The 18687-nt window shown below is 41.4% G+C and overlaps 1 protein-coding gene across 1 annotated transcript; it reads right to left on the reverse strand.

Annotated features, from left to right (window-relative positions):
• Window positions 1-12909: 12909 nt before the first annotated feature.
• On the reverse strand, window positions 12910-18631 carry LOC103947080 (transcriptional repressor ILP1). The gene is made up of 6 exons (XM_018647451.2): window positions 17429-18631; window positions 16867-17034; window positions 15223-15896; window positions 14809-15097; window positions 14162-14451; window positions 12910-13440 (listed from the first exon to the last, which is right to left on the reverse strand). The coding sequence occupies exons 1-6, from the start codon at window positions 18614-18616 to the stop codon at window positions 13248-13250; spliced, it is 2802 nt and encodes a 933-aa protein (XP_018502967.1). The 5' UTR covers window positions 18617-18631; the 3' UTR covers window positions 12910-13247.
• Window positions 18632-18687: the final 56 nt, after the last annotated feature.

Raw genomic sequence — 18687 nt, forward strand, 5'->3', positions numbered from 1 at the left:
TCCTGATCATGTCCTTTCTCGTGTGCTCATACATCCAACTAAGCATTCTCATCTCATCTCGGCTGCACAGTTTAATATGCTATAAATTAGCAAGGGACTTTACTAATTCAGCTAAAAAAATGTATAGAAACAATTAAAGTGCAGCCAATCACGTTATATGTTTGATACGCTAAAAACGATAAAGGGACTTCACTAATTCAACATTTTTTATATATAAAAGTTTTATTATTATTATTTAAAAGAGAATGAAGGTTTGAAAATATTACAATAATTTAAGATATGTGAGAGTTTTGAATCCGAAACACATGAATAGAAACTCAATACCATATTCAGCAAGATATTAGATCACATGCACTTCTCTGATTCAACTAAAAAATCGACAAAATATCATGTTTGATTTTTTTTAGGAGCAAAATATATTATTTTGATTACATAAATAATCATTTTCCCATGAACCACGATTCTCCAGGAACCTTCTTTTGCATGTAAGACTACATCTCGAATCTGCCGATTATCTTATATTAAGTACCGTCACGCCAGTGGAGCCTACATTACAAAACAATTTCAAAAAATCCCGAGGACGACTTTCTTACATCAAATAAAAAAAATATCAAAAAACTGACAACTAGACGTGATGAAATCGAGAAAAATTTGTATAGGATTTGGCTTTCCACTGAACTTCTCTGAATAACATTATAATCCACTTAAAACTCGTCACGTGATAAGTTTTAAATATATTTTTTTATATTTAAAATTTTTATAATTATTTTTTAACTAATTAATATATTATATATATTAATGTTATGTTTCCTTTTTTTATTTCTTTCCCCCTGTTTTTTTTCTTCCCAAATCCCACCCCCCCCCCCCGCCTCAACTTTGTTTTGCCGTAGGTCTTAGGACTCCCTTCCCTTTCTTTCTTTCCTAGTTTCATTTCTTTCTTTCTTTAAAAAAATTAAAAAAAAAGTTATGCACCCACTCCAAGTTTATCATGGAAAGCAACCAAGAATCTGTAAGCTTCAGCGTCTGAATGCACCACCATTCCGATTTTCAGATCATCTTGAAACTTCATTGCCTCAGCAGCAACCTATCAATTGAAAAAAAAAAAATCAAAGATTAGGCTAATATATTAATTAAAGACTCATAATAAAGAAGGTAGCAAACATAGCAGATACCCTAATTCATATTATAAATATAAAAAAACCAAAAACCCTCACCAGAACCCAAAAACCCCCAATTAAAAGAAAAGAAAATAACCCTAATACATCTATATATGTGGGTTATTCATGTCACATGATCAAAGCAACTATTGTATAAAGAAAGAAAAGAAACTTACAGATTCTTGGTTGCTTTCTATGATAAAATTGGAGTGGGTGAAGAACTTTTTTTTAAAAAAAAAGAAAGAAAGAAACGAAACTGGGGAAGAAAGAAAGGGAAGAGAATACTGAAACCTAAGATGTACGGCAAAACAAAGTTGGCGGGGGAGGGCAGGGGTGTGGGGTGGATTTGGGAAGAAAAATTATAGGGGGAAAGAAATTAAAAAAGGAAACATAACATTAATATATATAATATATTAATTAGTTAAAAAAATAATTATAAAAATTTTAAATATAAAAGAATGATAAAAGAATATATTTAAGACTTATCACATGGTGAGTTTTGAGTGAATTATAATGCCACTTAACAAAATCTAGTGACAAGCCAAGTTCCACACATATTTTTCTCGATGAAATCAGCAAATTACAATGACAATAATAATAAAAGACGACAAAAACTTTATGTCCAAAATGTTCATGAAATAACAGATTTTCCTTTTAATGCTATGACCCAGACCCACACAGAAAGTTTGGGAACTTAGTATCCGCACGTTTCATCGGAGTTACAAAAACAGACTTACAGATAACGATGAACTCGTCATCATGTTACTTCACAACGAAATGTGACGACGAATTCTCTTCATTTTTCTTCACTGTTTCGTATTTAATCAGCATTGATATTTTGAACCCTCCCCTCAACAAACATGTGATTAATTTCATTCGACATTATTACTATCAATTAATTGGATTGTGATATCTACGTACTCATTTTTATATCTCATACGTTATTCTTAATTTTTACCAATCAGATCCAATAATCTGAAGAAGATCACTCGACTGTAATTGAAAAGCTTGGAGTTGACTTCTTCAACTAAAAAAAGTTGTATATTGAATAGGCTTTTTAGCGTCTATGAGATTTGCATAACTTCTCACTTTGGTACTTAAGATTTGAAATCAATAGAAGTTGTCCTTGAATTTGTTTACCATCAATTATTTTGATCATTCATTCATTGAAAAATCTCTATTAAATAAAAATAAAATAAAATAAAACACACATCAATCATTTTTGTCATCGTAGTTAGCCACTCAAACTATGATAACCTATCCACTTCATTGTGTCAGGTTTAATCAACAAAAAGTAATTAAGAATGAGATTAAAGGGCAATGTTGCACTCCTCATTGACATTTTGAACCCTTCCCCACAGTAAGCCACCATAATGATTGGAAGCAGATGGCATTTGGTGAACCGTTCCTGGACCAGCACGATTACCAAAAGCATATTAGTCTTTAATTACTACGAATTCAAACTAATCAATCACCATACAGATCCAAATTTGCTCTCTAATATCCTATTAAATTTGGTAATTACTCAACCAATTAGCATTTGAAAATGACGAATCAAATTGGGATCAGGATAACCACCAACTTGAAGATATCACGTGTCAAATTGGGATCCGGATCACAACCAAGTTTAAGACTCCACAAAGAACAATCATGGGGTTTAGCACATGTCAACATTATTTTAATTTTAATTTCAGACTATCATTATTAAGACATGTGCTATAACCATTTGGGTTAGCTTGGTGACAAGGTACGATTAATAATGTTTATGTACGAGTGGATGTGTTGAACCATTTTTTAAAAGAAGAGAATCTTAAACCAGCTCGTCTGAACACATAACCAATCCTACCTCTATCCTGTCATTCAATAGGACCTGGATTGTCTGTACTCCAACAGTAAGTCACGGTTAAGTTACGTCAATATTTTATATTGATTTTTTTATAGAAATAATAAGACAAAAAACAATAGGAATATAAAATGTTCACAAAAAAGTCTTATCCTACTAGTCGGGTCGGTTATATGAATCTTAGAACGTCATTATATTCGGTTTTGCACCAAGTCTTCCATTAGCTTCAAGTACTCAATGTATTTTTTTAGAGTCTCTTTTCAAGTCTTCCTAGCCCTGAGCCTCTATTGCATAATCGCATCTTTTAACCGGAGCATGTGTAGGTCTTCGGTTCACATGTCCAAACCACCTAAAGTGATTTTCTCAAATCTTTTCTTCAACTCCGGCCACTCCTACTTTACCTCAGATATTCTCGTTCCTAATCATGTCCTTTCTCGTGTCCCCATACATCCAACTAAGCATTCTCATCTCATCTCGGCTGCACATTATAATGTGCTCGAAGTTATCTAGGGACTTTACTAATTCAGCTAAAAAAACGTACAAAAATTATTAAAGTGCAACCAATCACGTTATCTGTTTAATACGCTAAAACCGATCAAGAGACTTCACTAATTCAGCTTTTATATATATATATATATTTTATTATTATTATTATTATTAGAAAAAGGAGGAAGATTTGAAAATATTACAATAGTTTAGAATATGTGAGAGTTTTGAATATGAGACATATGAATAACACCATATCTAGTAAGATATTGGATCACATGCACTTCACTGATCCAACTAACAAAATCGACAAAATATCAAGTTTGATTTTTTCTTAGGAGTAAAATATATTATTTTGATTACATAAATAATCATTTTCCCATGAACCACGACTCCCCAGGAACCTTCCTTGCATGCTTAATCTGCCGATTATCTTATATTTAAGTACCGTCATCCCAGTGGAGCCTACATTACAAAACAATTTAAAAAATCACAAGAACCACGACTTTCTTACATCAATAAAAAAAATATCAAAAAACTGAAAACCAGACGTGATGAAATCAGCAAATTACGATGACAAAAATAATAATAATAAAAGACGACAAAAACTTTATGTCCAAAATGTTCATGAAATAACAAATTTTCCTTTTAGTGCTATGACCCAGACCCACGCAGAAAGTTTGGGAACTTAGCATCCACACGTCTCGTCGGACTTAGAAAAACACACTTACATATAACCATAAACTCGTTATTATGTTATTTTACAACAGAATGTGACGACGAACTCTCTTCATTTCTCTGTTTCATATTTAATCAGCATTGACATTTTGAACCCTCCCTTAATAAGAAAACATGTGATTAATTTCACTCGACATTATTACTATCAATTAATTAGATTGTGATATCCACATACTCATTTTTACTTCTTATATGTTCTTCTTAATTTTCGTAAGTCAGATCCAATAATTTGAAGAAGATCACTCGATTGGAATTGAAAACCTTGGAGTTGACTTCTTCAACTAAAAAATAGTTGAATATTGAATAGGCTTTATAGCGTCTATGAGAATTGTGTAACTCCTCACTTTAATACTTGAGATTTGAAATTAATAGAAGTTGTCTATGAGTTTGTCCACCATCAATCATTTTGGTCATTCCTTGCAAAATCTCCATTAAATAAAGATAAAATAACAAAAATACCTTTAATTTTTGTCAAATCATTTTGGTCCATTGTTTATTAAATTGAGGGTATTTTTATCATTTGGTCCTTAATTTTTCAAAAAATGACCAAAATGATTGATATGAACAAACTCAGGAACTACTTTTATTCATTTCAAATTTTATGAATCAAAATGATGAGTTATGCAAAAATTCAAGAATCATTTTGGCTAAAAAGCCTAAAAAGAGTATGAAAAGGAGGAAGTTGATAAAGCGGGGGCTGCTAAAATGGATAGAATCTTGACAAAGTAGATGGCATTTGGTGAAAATTATTAAGCAACGATATAGTTTTAAATTGTTCCTGGATCGGCACGCTTACCAAAACCATATTAGTACTTAATTAATACCCAATTCCAACTAATCAACTTACAAATCCAAATCCACTTTCTAATATCCTATTCAATTACCATTTTTAATTACTCAACTAATTAGCATTTGAATACGATGTGTCAAATCGGGATCTGGAACACCACCAAGACGGAGAGAACCATGGATTAGCCTGTCGGACCACGTAGCTATTTCGACCATTATCTTACAGTTTAACACGGCAAACATACTGATGTATTATCAACTATAGACACACGGCAAATATATTGACGTATTATCCACTATAGACACATCATCATTTGTATTATTGGTATGGTATTACCAACGAGTAGACTATCGACACATTATCCTTTGTATTATTGGTATTAGCAATGCGTAGATACGAAGGGATCATAAATTTGCCTCAAACTTTTGTAGCGCTTTGCTATCACATTAGGGTAAAAGCAGATGATTCCAAAAGTTACACAAGGACAACAGGTATTGGAAGCGAAAACAACGTCAAAATATCCGATAACGATCACATATTGCTTCTCTGAAGAAAAAAAACAATAATGTTATTCTTACCATCTTATTATACCACATTTAGTATACCACATGATGTGGAAGCTTAAGTGTTAACCTAGGTGGAATTTCTGTTTATTTTATTTTTGCTTAAACCCTACCAATTCAACTTCCTTGTTAGATACGTTTCATCTCTCCACCTGATTTGAGTCCAACAAATGATAATTCCAATGAAAATTCAAGCCAAAACCTTCGACAACATCGGGATATAACATGGAATATAATTTTCATTCCTATAGAGGATTAGGAAAAGATTTTGGTGCTAACCAAAGGTCCATGAAGAAAGAGTAAAAGAGGTTGTCTTCCAAATCTTCTTCCATTCGGAAAATCCTAAGCAGTAGAACAGAAAGGAAAATATCGTATCCAATCCTTTTCAGATTTTTGTTCAATGTTGCTAGAATTAAAAACCTATGAAATCTGAAAATAGTTTTTAAAACAAAAGTAGTCAACTTTTTCTCTCCGTGGGTGAGAGTCCTTGCTCCGGTGTGAGATCCGCCTTCGTGCGTGGGGTTACAGGTTTGTCTTGTCTGCGAGATCTGTGTTTGCCTTGTTTTCTGCTCTCGTGCTCTCATTTGTGTCGATTGGTGGGGTTTTGTGAGAAGGGCGAGTGGTTGGGTGTGCGGATAGAGGTAGGGCGACGGAAAGGGGGTGGGTTTCTGTACAATCAGGTTGCGCTTCATTAAGGTTTGGTGGGGTTGTTGTGCTGGCCTGGTGGGGATGTTGATTCCATCTAATTTGGGTTTGTGTAATTAGGGTTAGGGTGAAGGTTTGAAATTGGGTTTTCTCAAAATTGGTGCAGATCTGATTTGGTTTTCCGTAAGTTTGTCGGGACTGTTGTGCTGACTTGGTGGGGATGTTTAATTTCGTCTAATTGGGGTCTGTGTGGACAGGGGTTGGGGGAGAAGGGGGAGGGGGAAGTTTCGAATTTGTGGGGGTGTCGGTAAGTCTCTGGCAGGGGGTAGTAACTTCATTTATTAAGGTTGGGGGGGGGCAAGTGAAGTCTGGGAGGAGTGAGTGGTGGGTGGGGAGTAATGGGGAAACTGCCAAGGGGTCGAAGGGGTATTAATGGTGATATCGACTGGCTCCTTGCAACTGTGCAGTTAGGTGGCCTCTACCATCTAGTCTGGTATAACAGGAGTTATTATGGGCGATGGTTAACAGGTACATGGATATTAATGTTGTGTTGTATACTTGGCCGAGTTGACAAAAGGGCTCAGAAGGCAAACCGAGTGGGATTTTGGTGTTTTCTGAGGAAGGGTGTAGAAATTAAAAAGAACATTGCGATTCAGGCTGGGCGAGTTAGAAAGCTGGCTTCCAACCAAATGGCGAATAGGGGAGTGGAGGAGCTAGTAGTTCAACTGAATCAAACGCTGGAGTTATCGTCTATGGAGCAGGGAATCAAATTGGTTGGGAAAGTTCTCACGCAGAAACCAGTAAATAAATGGGGAGTCAGGAATATTCTTAGAGCAGCTTGGCAGGAGTTGGGTGAGGTTGAGATAAAATGGGTAAGGGAGAATGTATTTGTTATATCGGCCAAAGATGAAAGTGTAGCTACAAAAATCATTGAGCAAGGTCCATGGGCAGTGATGAAAAAGGTTTTCTCTGTAGTGAAGTGGCCGCCGGAGCTCGCTCTCGAGGAACTGGAACTGGATGCTGTCCCATTTTGGGTTCAAATCAGGGGAGTTCCTTTGGGCCTAGCCTCTGTAGATAACATCCATCGATTAACCATGGAGGCTGGAAAGTTCTTAGCCATGGAGGATCCCGGCCTTGCTCGGGGATTTCTGCGGGTTCGAATCCTTATGGATACGGAGAAGCCGTTATTCAAGGGATGTTGGATTCGGAGGGATAATAACAGGGATACCTGGGTTGAATTTCGATATGAACGGCTCCAGGATTTTTGCTACAGGTGTGGCCGAATAGGGCATATCAACACTGAGTGCTCTGGTGAGGTGATTGAGGAAGGGGCGGTGGCGTTTGGAGAGTGGTTAAAGGCGCCTCCGGTAAGGGATGTGGCTGCAGTTAAGCGAGTGGATTGCGTGGGGAGGGAAGAACGCCGGCAAGCGGGTGCGGTGCGTAGACCGGGCAATGCGATCATTCAGAATCATGGGTGCTTACGGAAGTCGATGGTGCAGGGACAGGAAAGTACACAAATTGTTGAGTCAGGGGGAACACCAACGGGTCAGAGCTTAGGTCCGAAGAAATGGCGGCGAAGGAAGCGGGGGGAGGGCGAGGATTCGTCGTCCAGTTCTAGTATGGAACGCACAAAACCAAGGGGGGAAGGGCAGTCGGGAATCATTCAGGGGGTTAATGAAGGTCTGTCAGCTCAGGGTGAAGATCCAATGTGGGGGATAAAAAGGGGGGTGGAATCGCAGGAGGCGTATTTAACTCCAGTCTCACTGAAGAAACCCAGAGGTACAGAGGTGAAGGAGAAATGCCAAGGCAGGGTGGCGAATCGACGGAGGAGTATAATCTCAACAGAAGGGAGTCTAATGGGGGAATGTGCGGTAAGTACGTCGGGGGCAGATAAGGAAGGAATAAAGGAACACCAGGAGAGAAAGGAGGTATCGGATGGGGGGTCAGATACTGCTAGTGGGAGGAGGGTGGAAAGGAAAGCGGGCAGGACTGTTCAGGGCGGTGGCGGCTGGCCTTCAACAGCCGCAGGGCAGCCATGAGTTATATATTTTGGAACTGTCGTGGGCTAGGGTCGGACACGACAGTTAGGGATTTGCGTGGGCTAATTCGCAATAGGAGACCCTCTATGATTTTTTTATCGGAGACTAAGATGAAAGATCATAGAATTTGTGGGGTGAGGAAACGGTTAGGCTACGCACATGGTTTCGACGTGTCGCCAATTGGAAGATCTGGAGGTCTGAGTCTGTGGTGGGATGACAACATGGAGGTAAAGATTATATTTTCATCAAAGTACACTATTGATGCTATTATGAAAGGTGCTGGGCAAACCCACTGGTGTCGGTTTACGGGGGTGTACGGAACCCCGTATAGAAATGAGAAGTCTGGGTTCTGGGATTGGATGGGTAAGCACTTTACCCCCACGGATATACCGTGGATTTGTGGCGGGGATTTTAATGAATATATTTGGGACCATGAGAAGTCTGGAGGTGTTGAGGTGTTGTATAATAGGCCCGGGTTCTTAGAAGAGTTCATGTCCTCATCTCAGTTATTGGACTTGGGCTTTCATGGGTCGTCCTTTACGTGGAGAGGTTTGAGAAGAGGGGATTGGGTGGAGGAGCGCCTTGACCGGGTCCTTGCGAACGAGAGGTGGCAGGAATGCTGGCCGAACTCTAATGTTGTGCATGGAATGGACTTAGCCTCGGATCATTGCCCTATTGTCCTGAGCTCGAGTCTTGAGGGGCCGAAAGGGAGGAAAATGTTCAGGTTTGAGGCCTATTGGGCGGAGGAGGAGGAGTGTAAGGATCTGGTGAAAAATTGCTGGGATGGTTGGCAGCATGGTAGTCCTGTGATTAGATGGGTGAGGAAAATTAAAGAATGTCGTGCCCGGCTAAGTAGATGGAACCATTCGAAATTCAGGGGGCGGAGCTATAAAATCCAGGAACTTCTTTCCCAGTTAGACACTCTTCAGCGTGATTGGGGACCGAATTATGCCGAGATAAGGGAGAAGGCGCGGCTGGTGGATGAGTTAAGGCTTCAAGAGGAGAGCTATTGGTGCCAGCGGTCAAGAGTTAAATGGCTGAGGGAGGGGGATGCCAACACTAAGTTCTTTCATTCTTCTACCATCCAGAGGCGTCGGAGGAATAAGGTTGTGAAGCTAAGGAATGAGAATGGAAGTTGGGTAGAACGCCCATCTCAAGTCCGCCAGTTGGTGGAAAATCACTTCACCTCTGTCTTCTGCTCGGCCGGGGAGCGTGATTGGGGAGACCTTTTGGATTGTTTGGCTCCCTCGGTCTCTAGTGAGATGAATAAGGCGTTAATTGCGCCTGTGACGGAGGAGGAAATGAAGGAGGCAGCTATGCAAATGGGAGTTTTAAAGGCTCCGGGTCCGGATGGTTTCCAGGGGATTTTTTATCATTCGTTCTGGGAGATTGTGAGGGAAGATATTTTTGCGTTGGTCAGGGATTTGTTTCGGTAGTCAGCGGGTACGGGGCATTTAAATATGACCCATATTGTGTTGATTCCCAAAGTCCCAAATCCGGAATATGTATCGCAGTTTAGGCCTATCAGTTTGTGCAACTACTCGTACAAAATTCTCTCTAAGATTCTCGCCAACCGGTTGAAGGTTTTATTACCAACAATCATTTCTCCGACTCAGAATGCTTTTGTGGCGGGCAGACAAATTCAGGACAGCATTGGTATCGCCCATGAGATGTTTCATTTTTTGAAGGGGAGGAAAGCTAGGAACAAATTTGAGATGGGCATTAAGCTGGATATGCAGAAGGCTTATGACCGAGTGGAGTGGGATTTTTTGGATGCAGTAATGGAAAGAATGGGTTTCTGTAGTAGGTGGAGAGCGATTGTTAGGGGGTGCTTATCGTCTGTTAAGTTCGCGGTGCTCCTAAATGGGCAGGCAGGGGCGCCTTTTGCTCCCTCACGGGGTATCCGTCAGGGGGATCCTCTGTCTCCATACTTATTTATTCTTGTGGGGGAGGTGTTGTCCAAAATGATTCAAGGTGCGGTTGATCGGGGTCGGTTGGAGGGGGTTAAGATGGGAGGCTCGGGTCCTGTGATATCTCACCTCTTTTTTGCTGATGATACTATCTTGTTTCTGCGTGCCGATCAGAAAAACTGCCGTAATCTGAGACATATGATTGATAGATTATGTGTTGCTTCTGGGCAGAAGGTGAATTTGATGAAGTCTAGTGTCTTCTTTGGGGCAAATGTGCCGATGGGGATTGCTGACCAGATGGGGAGGTCCCTCGGCATGGCTGTGGTTGACAATCCGGGGACCTATTTGGGGGTCCCTGCTATTTGGGGTCGATCGAAGCAGCGTGGGCTAGCTTATGTGAAGGGAAGAGTTTTGGAAAAGTTACAAGGGTGGAAACAAAGCTCGCTATCCCGTGCCGGGAAAGAGGTTTTAATAAAGGCTGTTATCCAAGCTATTCCGGCGTATCCTATGAGTATCTTCAAGTTCCCCAATGTGGTTTGCAATGAGTTGGATGCGCTGGTGGCTGGTTTCTGGTGGGGTTGTAGGGAGGGAGCCCATAAGACTCATTGGGTATCAAAGGAGGTTCTGGGTATTCCTAAAGAGATGGGTGGTCTAGGATTCAGAAATTTTCAGGAGTTTAATGATGCTCTGCTTGCTAAGCAGTGCTGGAGATTAATTAATGAACCTGAATCGCTATGGGCTCAGGTTATTAAGGCTCGGTATTTCCCCCATTGCTCGTTTTGGGATGCAAAGAAGGGTGGGCGGGCTTCATGGGCGTGGAGTAGCCTTCTATGTGGCAGGGATTTGATCAGGGAGGGCTCTCATTGGCAGATCTTGGGAGGTCAGGAGGTTCGGGTGTGGCAGGACAGATGGCTTCTTTCCTTGCCACTTGGACATCCGAAGCCGATTGGTCCGGTTACGGTTACTCCGGGATTACGTGTTAGTGCGCTTATCTGCCCGGAGTCGGGGCGGTGGAACACTGGCTTGTTGCAGGGCATCATTTCGGGGGAGGATTTGAGGGCTATTGAGGAGGTGCCTCTGGGGGATTTAACTCGTAATGATCGGCTTGTCTGGGAGTTTAATAAGAACGGGCGTTACTCGGTCAAGTCGGGGTATAGGTGGTTGCAAGAAAGATCAATAGAGTTGAGAGACATTCGTCGGCCTTCTGTTCGCAGGGTCCCCGGGAATTTTTGGAAATGTATCTGGAAGTTGGAGGTGCCTCCCAAGTTGCGGCACTTTGTGTGGCTTGCTGTGCATGGTTGTCTTCCTACTCGGGATGCTCTCTTTCGCCGGAGATCCTCTCAGACCTCCACTTGTCCTATTTGTGGCTGCCATGATGAGACCACGGAGCATTTGTTCCTTTCCTGTCCTTGGGTGGAACCTATTTGGTTTGGAGGGGCTTTGGGTTATAAGGTGGATCAGTTTTCTCTCCCAGATTGGGTGGATTGGATACAGGCTGTCTTCTCTCCTTCCATGGGCATCACGGGGGACACGAGTTGGAGGCGTGCTTACATTGTGTTTACGTGTTGGGGTATTTGGAAGGCCCGTTGTGACTTTGTGTTTAATGGGGTGCCCGTAAGTCCTCCAAAAGTGCTGGCTGCAATCTCTGTGGCAGTGAGCTCTTTTTTTGGTGCAAAGGCAGCGGTAGGGTGTAGAATTGTGGGCGGTGGGAGAAGGGATACCCAGACTGTGCGGTGGTGTGCTCCGGTCAACCCTTTTGTGAAGATCAACGTGGATGCTAGCTGGTCAAAGGCCTCAAAATTGGGTTTTGCCGGAGTGATTGCGCGGGGAGATGACAGTAGGATGGTGGCAGCCGCGAGGTACGCTATCAGGGCTCCTTCGACGGCGGCAGCGGAGGCCACTGCGCTGATGCATGGTTGCCAGTTAGGTGCGGCTCTGGGAATCAGGTATGTCATCCTGGAATCTGACTCCCTGGAAGCTATAAAATGTCTCTCTAGTTCGCTGTCTGTGGGTAGTTGGGAGGCCTTTCCCGTGTTGGCTCGGGTTAAGCAGTTGGAGAGGGATTTTATTGAATGCCGTTGGTCTTGGGTGCCTAGATTAGCTAATTGTGTGGCGCATGAGTTAGCGTCCTTTGATTGTCCGGAGATGTGTGATGTTGTTTGGGTCGATAGACCCCCATCTTCGTTGGTCTTTGTATTGAACAATGATGGGCTTCCTTGTCCTCATTAGCTTGGGTGTGGTGGTGTTGGGGATGACGCCTCTATTGGGTGGGGGGGGTCGCTATGGTATCTCCTTTATCACTGATTGTATTTGGTTCTGCTGCTTGCCTCTTGTAGGCCTTTTTAAAATCGTTTCGCTGTGTTTCAAAAAAAAAAAAAAAAAAAAAAACCTATGAAATCTAACGTTTGGCTAGAAGGCATAAACCATTAAAATTGCAAACTTGATTTGGTGGCAGAGCAAAACAATCAATGGGAGCACCATCACGATATTCGCCCAGTTGGCAGTGATGAAGGGGGGTCGAGCACCATCAATCGTCAGGTGAAGGAAGGTGAAATTGGAGAGCGAAGAGGGAGGAGGCCCCACCGGTGAGGCTTGAAAACGGGAGCAAGTAGGTTTCATTATTATTTTTTTAATTATGTTATTAATAAAAAACATTGAGTAAAATCGTAAATATCCACCTCAGCTGACATGGGATTTTTTAAACTAATGTGGATGTTCATCTCAATTAGCACATAAGATGGTATAAAATTATGGTATATTTAGATGGTAAGAATAGCATTACTGAAAGAAAAAAATATCGTATCCTAATTCCTTCATAAATAGGAGGATGAAAATAAATAAGAACTAGTATGTTTTTTTTTCTTCTTCTTTTCTTTCATAAGAAACGTAACTCCTAGAACTGATGCCGCAAAGCACATCTCCCCCGTTGCGGGAACTGAAGTAAAAGGGATAAGGTCAAAGATTTGCACTTTGTGTTTGTTTAAGGTGCCTATCTAGACGGATGGCTCAAAAATGTAGCCGCAACCCTTGACAATTTTTGTGTGCTTCTCTTGAAATTCTTCAGGCTTCTAACGATTCACAATGCCTCCTTAAGGTTGAAAGTCCTTGCTATGTCCCTAGCCTTGTCATACTGGTTCAGATCAACCAGCATTTTCTTTAATCTACGGGCAAGTCCACCAGTTTCACTTTGTGTCGCGCCAAGCAAATGCTTCTTCTCCAGAGTCCTACCCAACGAGAGCACGTAATCCACCAGCGGTTGCAGCTTACGGCTGCACAATAGTTGAATTTTTAGGCAAATGAATAAGAGCATTGAACATGTAGTAAAAGGCAGTATAAGTACACGAATGTATAATCGTCATTTTATTACCTCATCTATTGGTTAATATATAAAACTCAAGGTAAAAACCAAAACAAAGAAAAAGGAAGCTCAAAGGAAGGAGATGGGGGAAGCAAAAATTATGCAACAAAAAAAAAAAAAAAAAAATACAGAAGGCCTAAGCATTTTAAGTTTGACATCTCACAAATTATAATTAGACTTGGCAGTTCCTACTCTTTTAAGTAAAGAAGTTTGCTAAGCTTTTTTTTCGGTCAGCAAGTTTGCTATGCTTTGAAGGGAATGTAAAGCCGGTATATGATAAAATTGATATTCAACTCTGTCCAAACCATGTATGCGCAATGAAAGGTTTATAAGGTAATAGCCTCAACTTGTAGAAAGTTCGTTTCCCTGTAAAGGTATGGAAGACCTCGGACAAGATGAGGGAGGTAGAGAATGGAAAGAAAGGAGAAGCCTTTATTTCTTGTCAATTTGAAGAACCATATTAGTTGAGGTCAACGCGTCACATCCTTCATATCATTAGTTGAACTCAAGTATGTATCACAGACACGTGACGTAGATGTAACTATTTCAAAATCATACTATCCTACTTAACATGCACACATATAATAAGCACGCTCACGCATGGAATTAATCTGTGTTAGCAGAAGCACTACCTGCTGTCCCCTGTGACATTTGAGCCTGCCCACACCCCAGATAGAGAAGCAACAATCCTTTCAGTTCTTGTAACAGCATCATGAACATTTGCAGCAATGCTTCGAACATGAGGTAGAACTTTACCACACAACAGCTCCTCAATAGCAAGCTTCTCTAAAATGGGAGAAGCAAGGATTTCTTTCCACAAGCAGATATTTTTCATCAAACGAACAGACATACCGAATCGATATGCTGCCAGCCGTGCTGCATCTGGCACTGCTGTCAATACAAGTGGGCTCCATGTTGGGACCTATACATTGGAAATAATCAAAATTAATCAATATCAGGCCAGTGTAAGCTCATGGTTCATAGTTTCTCCGACTTAGAATCTAGAGCGGACAGGTAGGGAAGGAAAATATAAATTAGATCACTTACATAAAATGTACATGCTCAATGCATGAGTAATGCTATCCACACCCTTTTTTACCTTCCACACACCACCTGTTAATTTTTGTCCTTGTACTCTTCAATTCATTCCATCCGACGGCTGGAAATTGAGAGGGGTGTGTGGATAGCACCACCCTAATGCATAAATATTTAAAACACATCCATGCATATGCCTGATTAAATGTCTTAAAACTTTAGTTTGATAATTCAAAAGTTGTACCGTAAGATTAGTGACCGCATCAGCCAGACGGGTGCGAACAGCAACTAATAAATCAGCAAGAGCTTCACTAGAAGGTGGAACATAATCTGTTACCAAACTTGTGGCAGCAACTGCATTCTTGGTCTCTCTCGTACTGAGAATGTTCCAACAGTGAGCAACTTGGTGATGCAAAATGGGTAAAGCAACCTTTTCCACCAGATCAGGAACAAGGTTAGCATCAGCATCAGCATCATCTGATGCCAAATCATTTCCATCCTCCAATAAACCATAGTCCATTAACAATGAATGCCTGAACAGAAGAAAAGAATATTAATGGAAGGATGGAAGTAAGTGAGCAGCACTACTTCTGTGTGCTTCAGTGTTCTTTCTAGAGGTGTGAAATAAATAAAAAACTGAGAATTTATGAACAAGTACCAGTTCATGTTTAGAAAATCTGTTTTATCACGGAGGGGGTCCCACTTCAAAAGCTCCAGTCTCACATATGGAGAGAAGATAGTAGGAACACTTAAAGACATGTAAGCATCACGGTAGCTTGATGCATACTCTCTCTTCCAGTCTTCAAACCTTCCTTTGATCACTGAAAGTTGAGAATATTCCTCTGCTGCATCATCGAATACTTTACCTGCAGTGTCGAGCACCAACTGGCGGTGTCTGTGGTATACTTGACTCTCACTGTCACTCTCATCGGTGCTTGATTCTCCTTCTATTGTTCGATGGGAACTGTCCACATCCATGGCTGACAGTCTCTTAGATTCACACCTTTTCCTGCGTTGTCGAGCCTCATACCTCCCTTTCATATCCATACGTTTCTTAAGGTTCATATCTCTACCAAATTCATCTAACTTCACTGGTAGATTAGTTTGTTCTCTCACAGCAGTAGATGCAGCTTGTGCTGCACTTTTAGCAGCTGCAATTATTTCAGCACTGCTACCTTCTTTACTGATGATAGACATTGCTGCTTTTACAGCTGCTTCTACTTCCATCATTTCATCATCATCGGCACTTCTCCTTTCCATATTAGATGAGGCACGTTGTTCATGAACTTTCTGCATTTCCGCTTCAAGCTCTTCTATATAGGGAGCTTTAACCTGAAAATGAAAAATTACAGGAATACATAAGTTCAGATCAGCATGATATGTTGCTCTTACCGGGATTGAAAAATTGGAAATAGAAGAAGATGCATCAAGTAGATACTAGAAGTCCTAATGCACGTCGCAAAAATATGTTTTTTTAGAAAATGAAATAAACAGTTAAACACAGTAAGGACAAGCCAATAGAATATCAGTAACCAATGTTGAGTTAGAGGCCTTCATTCCATACAGTTAAACTGTTCCTATGAGAGTTAAAATGTGGTTGCTACAGTGGAATATTAATCAATCATTTGTGTGGTTGCCTCAACTTTGCTTGAATTTCCAAGGATAATGCTAATCTGGGAAGGGCCACTGCCAGTTTCCCTTTCAAGAAGCAGTGTTAACTCTCTCAGCCATGGGTCCTAGGGCAAGAACAGGTAAGTCTACATTTTTATATAAGAACACGAAACTAGAAATTAATCCCTTTTGATATTAACAATGGGAAGTTATGGCCATTTCAAATCCCTCCTACAGTATCCTACTTTTTGGCGATAAGTCCTCAGCAAGAGAGTGAATTATAATGTGTATCATGTGCAAATGTAATGAAGAGCCAATGATTCATCTATACTGCCAGGTAGCTTGAAAACTCAGGCGCATTGCATTCTGCAACAGTTTAAAGTCCTTGGTTCTAGCAGAATCCTAAATGAAATGCCCTCCAGTTGGCATTCCATTTTGGTATCAGAAGAAATTAATCAGTCTATGAACTGTTCATACAGTGCTAAATGATCGAATGTATAACTCGTAAAACGTGGACGGAAGTGCTCATCTCACAGGGAGAAAATAATATAACAATCATTTCAGACAAATGGCCCTGTTAGTTTCCATTCTCCCCTCATCTGTACTCCTATGAAATTATTCTTATCTGCATCTCTATAGACAGAGAGGGGACGCAAAAGAAAAATTCTGGGTTTATTTTACGCTAGCATACCTGCAAAAAGTCACATATGGCAGAGACAAAATCGCGAAGCTTTTGCATGAACTGGTACTTCTCATCAGCAGCAGACAGAGACTTCTCGAGAGCAGTAATATTCAACAGCGAGGCCGACAAATTTTCGTCAGTCTTAGTTAGTGACAACATGGTTCTTCCATGACTTGCCTGAGAGATCAAAACATATTTGAGTACATAATTATATATGAATATGCTATAAAAGCAGAAAATAATCCAATGTACATATATCATGTCAGCAGCAATGCACCTCCTCACATTGGGAGAGTTTTGGTTTCCAAACGTATGGCCCATATATTCAAGTATGTATTCTATGGTTTACATTTGTTCTTATTGTCAAATGCAGTAATGCCACAAAAAGCTGTTGGAAAGTAACAAAATGTTATTCTATCCATGCATTAAAACCATAACTAGTGAGCTGAAACTAAAGTTAAGAGCAACATACACGACCACATTACTAGAAGCCAATATTTCACTCAATTATTCATCCTACGACAGATTTCGATATAAAATTCAACTTGACCAGAAAAGCAACAATTCATACCTTAAGCTTCGTGAAATTTTCTTCCAAAGCTTTTCTAGCAATGTCCGCCTGCTCCTTTATGGACATCACATTTGAACCTTGTGATGCTCCAATTGCCCCTCCTATACTTGTCCCAAGAGGCATACTCTCTGACAAACCATAACCCGTCATTGCAGAGTAAGTAGTCTTTGGTTGGGGCACACTCGGAATTGCAGGAGCACTAGTGCTGACCACCCCATCATCCACCCTCTTCCCCAACCCTTTCCTAAACTGCTCTTCTTCCCAAATCTTATCTTCCTCATCCTCATCTTCTTCCTCATCCCGTTCAACGCTTTCCTGCCTCAATACAGCATCCACTACCCTATCATCAACATCCTCAAAAACCCCCTTTTTAGAAACGTCCATCTTATCCCCAAACATTGCAATTCGACCTCGAAACTCTGGCTCCTCATCGCTCAACCCTTCTGCAGCGCCATGATTACTCCCTGAATCCAATGAGATAAAGTCCGGAGCCGCTGCCCTCGATTTCCTGAGCCGTTCCCTCTTGGCCCGAATGGCATCTATGGTGGCTTGATCAGGAAACAACCCAGGTGATCTCTTGCCCTTGTCAATTCTCATCGAGGCCAATTGGGCCTCTGCTTCGTCCTTGTCCCTCCTAAACAAATTACCCCTTTCCTTCTCATGCTTCTCGTCGGAATCAGAATCCAACTCCCGGGCTTCTCTCAGCGTATCGGAGATTGAATCGGTGGGTTTGATAAGGCCCTTCAGAACAATGGTGGGTTCGGAGGAGGGTCGGGAGCTGGCTAGGGTTCGCGTGTTCTTCTGCAGCTCACGGAGCGCTTCTTTCGTGTAGGTTCCGGCTTGGGGCTGAACGTTGGAAGGCAGAGAAGTCGATACGGAAGACGAATGAGCGAGACGGTCTTTGAGAGCCGTCAACTTATGAGCTGAAGAGGGCTTGCCCAGACGAGAAGAGGGCTTATCGCGTTTGGAAGATGGCGCGGAGCGGGACGGCGCGGCGGCGTTTTCTTCGTCGTCGACAAAGCTGAGGAGCTTCGGGCCTTGATTCTGTGGCTTCTTAGGCTTTGAGGAGGATGCAGAAGAAGGTTTTGACGAGGATTTGACGGTGGTTGCCGTTGAGGGGGTTGCGTCGTCGTTTTGATCATCATCGTCGTCGGCGCGGCGGCGGAAGTTTCTGGCTCTGCTGCTCATGGTGGCGGTAGCGGGTTTAGGGATTGCAGTATTCGAACGGAGAAGAGAGTGGGAAATTTGGGGAAAACTGG

Source organism: the organism of the source record quoted next, unplaced genomic scaffold (genome assembly GCF_019419815.1).
Source record: "Pyrus x bretschneideri cultivar Hongxiangsu unplaced genomic scaffold, Pyrus_bretschneideri_v1 Contig22, whole genome shotgun sequence".
NCBI lineage: Eukaryota > Viridiplantae > Streptophyta > Magnoliopsida > Rosales > Rosaceae > Pyrus > Pyrus x bretschneideri.

What these genes read in the sequence shown, in the direction of transcription:
- LOC103947080 (XM_018647451.2), bottom strand. Translation starts at nt 18,616, where the DNA reads ATGAGCAGCAGAGCCAGAAACTTCCGCCGCCGCGCCGACGACGATGAT. An exon ending in ATGCGGTCACTAATCTTACG is followed by an intron (nt 14,452 to 14,808) that starts GTACAACTTTTG and finishes TCCAATGTATAG; the next exon opens with GTCCCAACATGGAGCCCACT. An exon ending in AATGTCACAGGGGACAGCAG is followed by an intron (nt 13,441 to 14,161) that starts GTAGTGCTTCTG and finishes ACTATTGTGCAG; the next exon opens with CCGTAAGCTGCAACCGCTGG.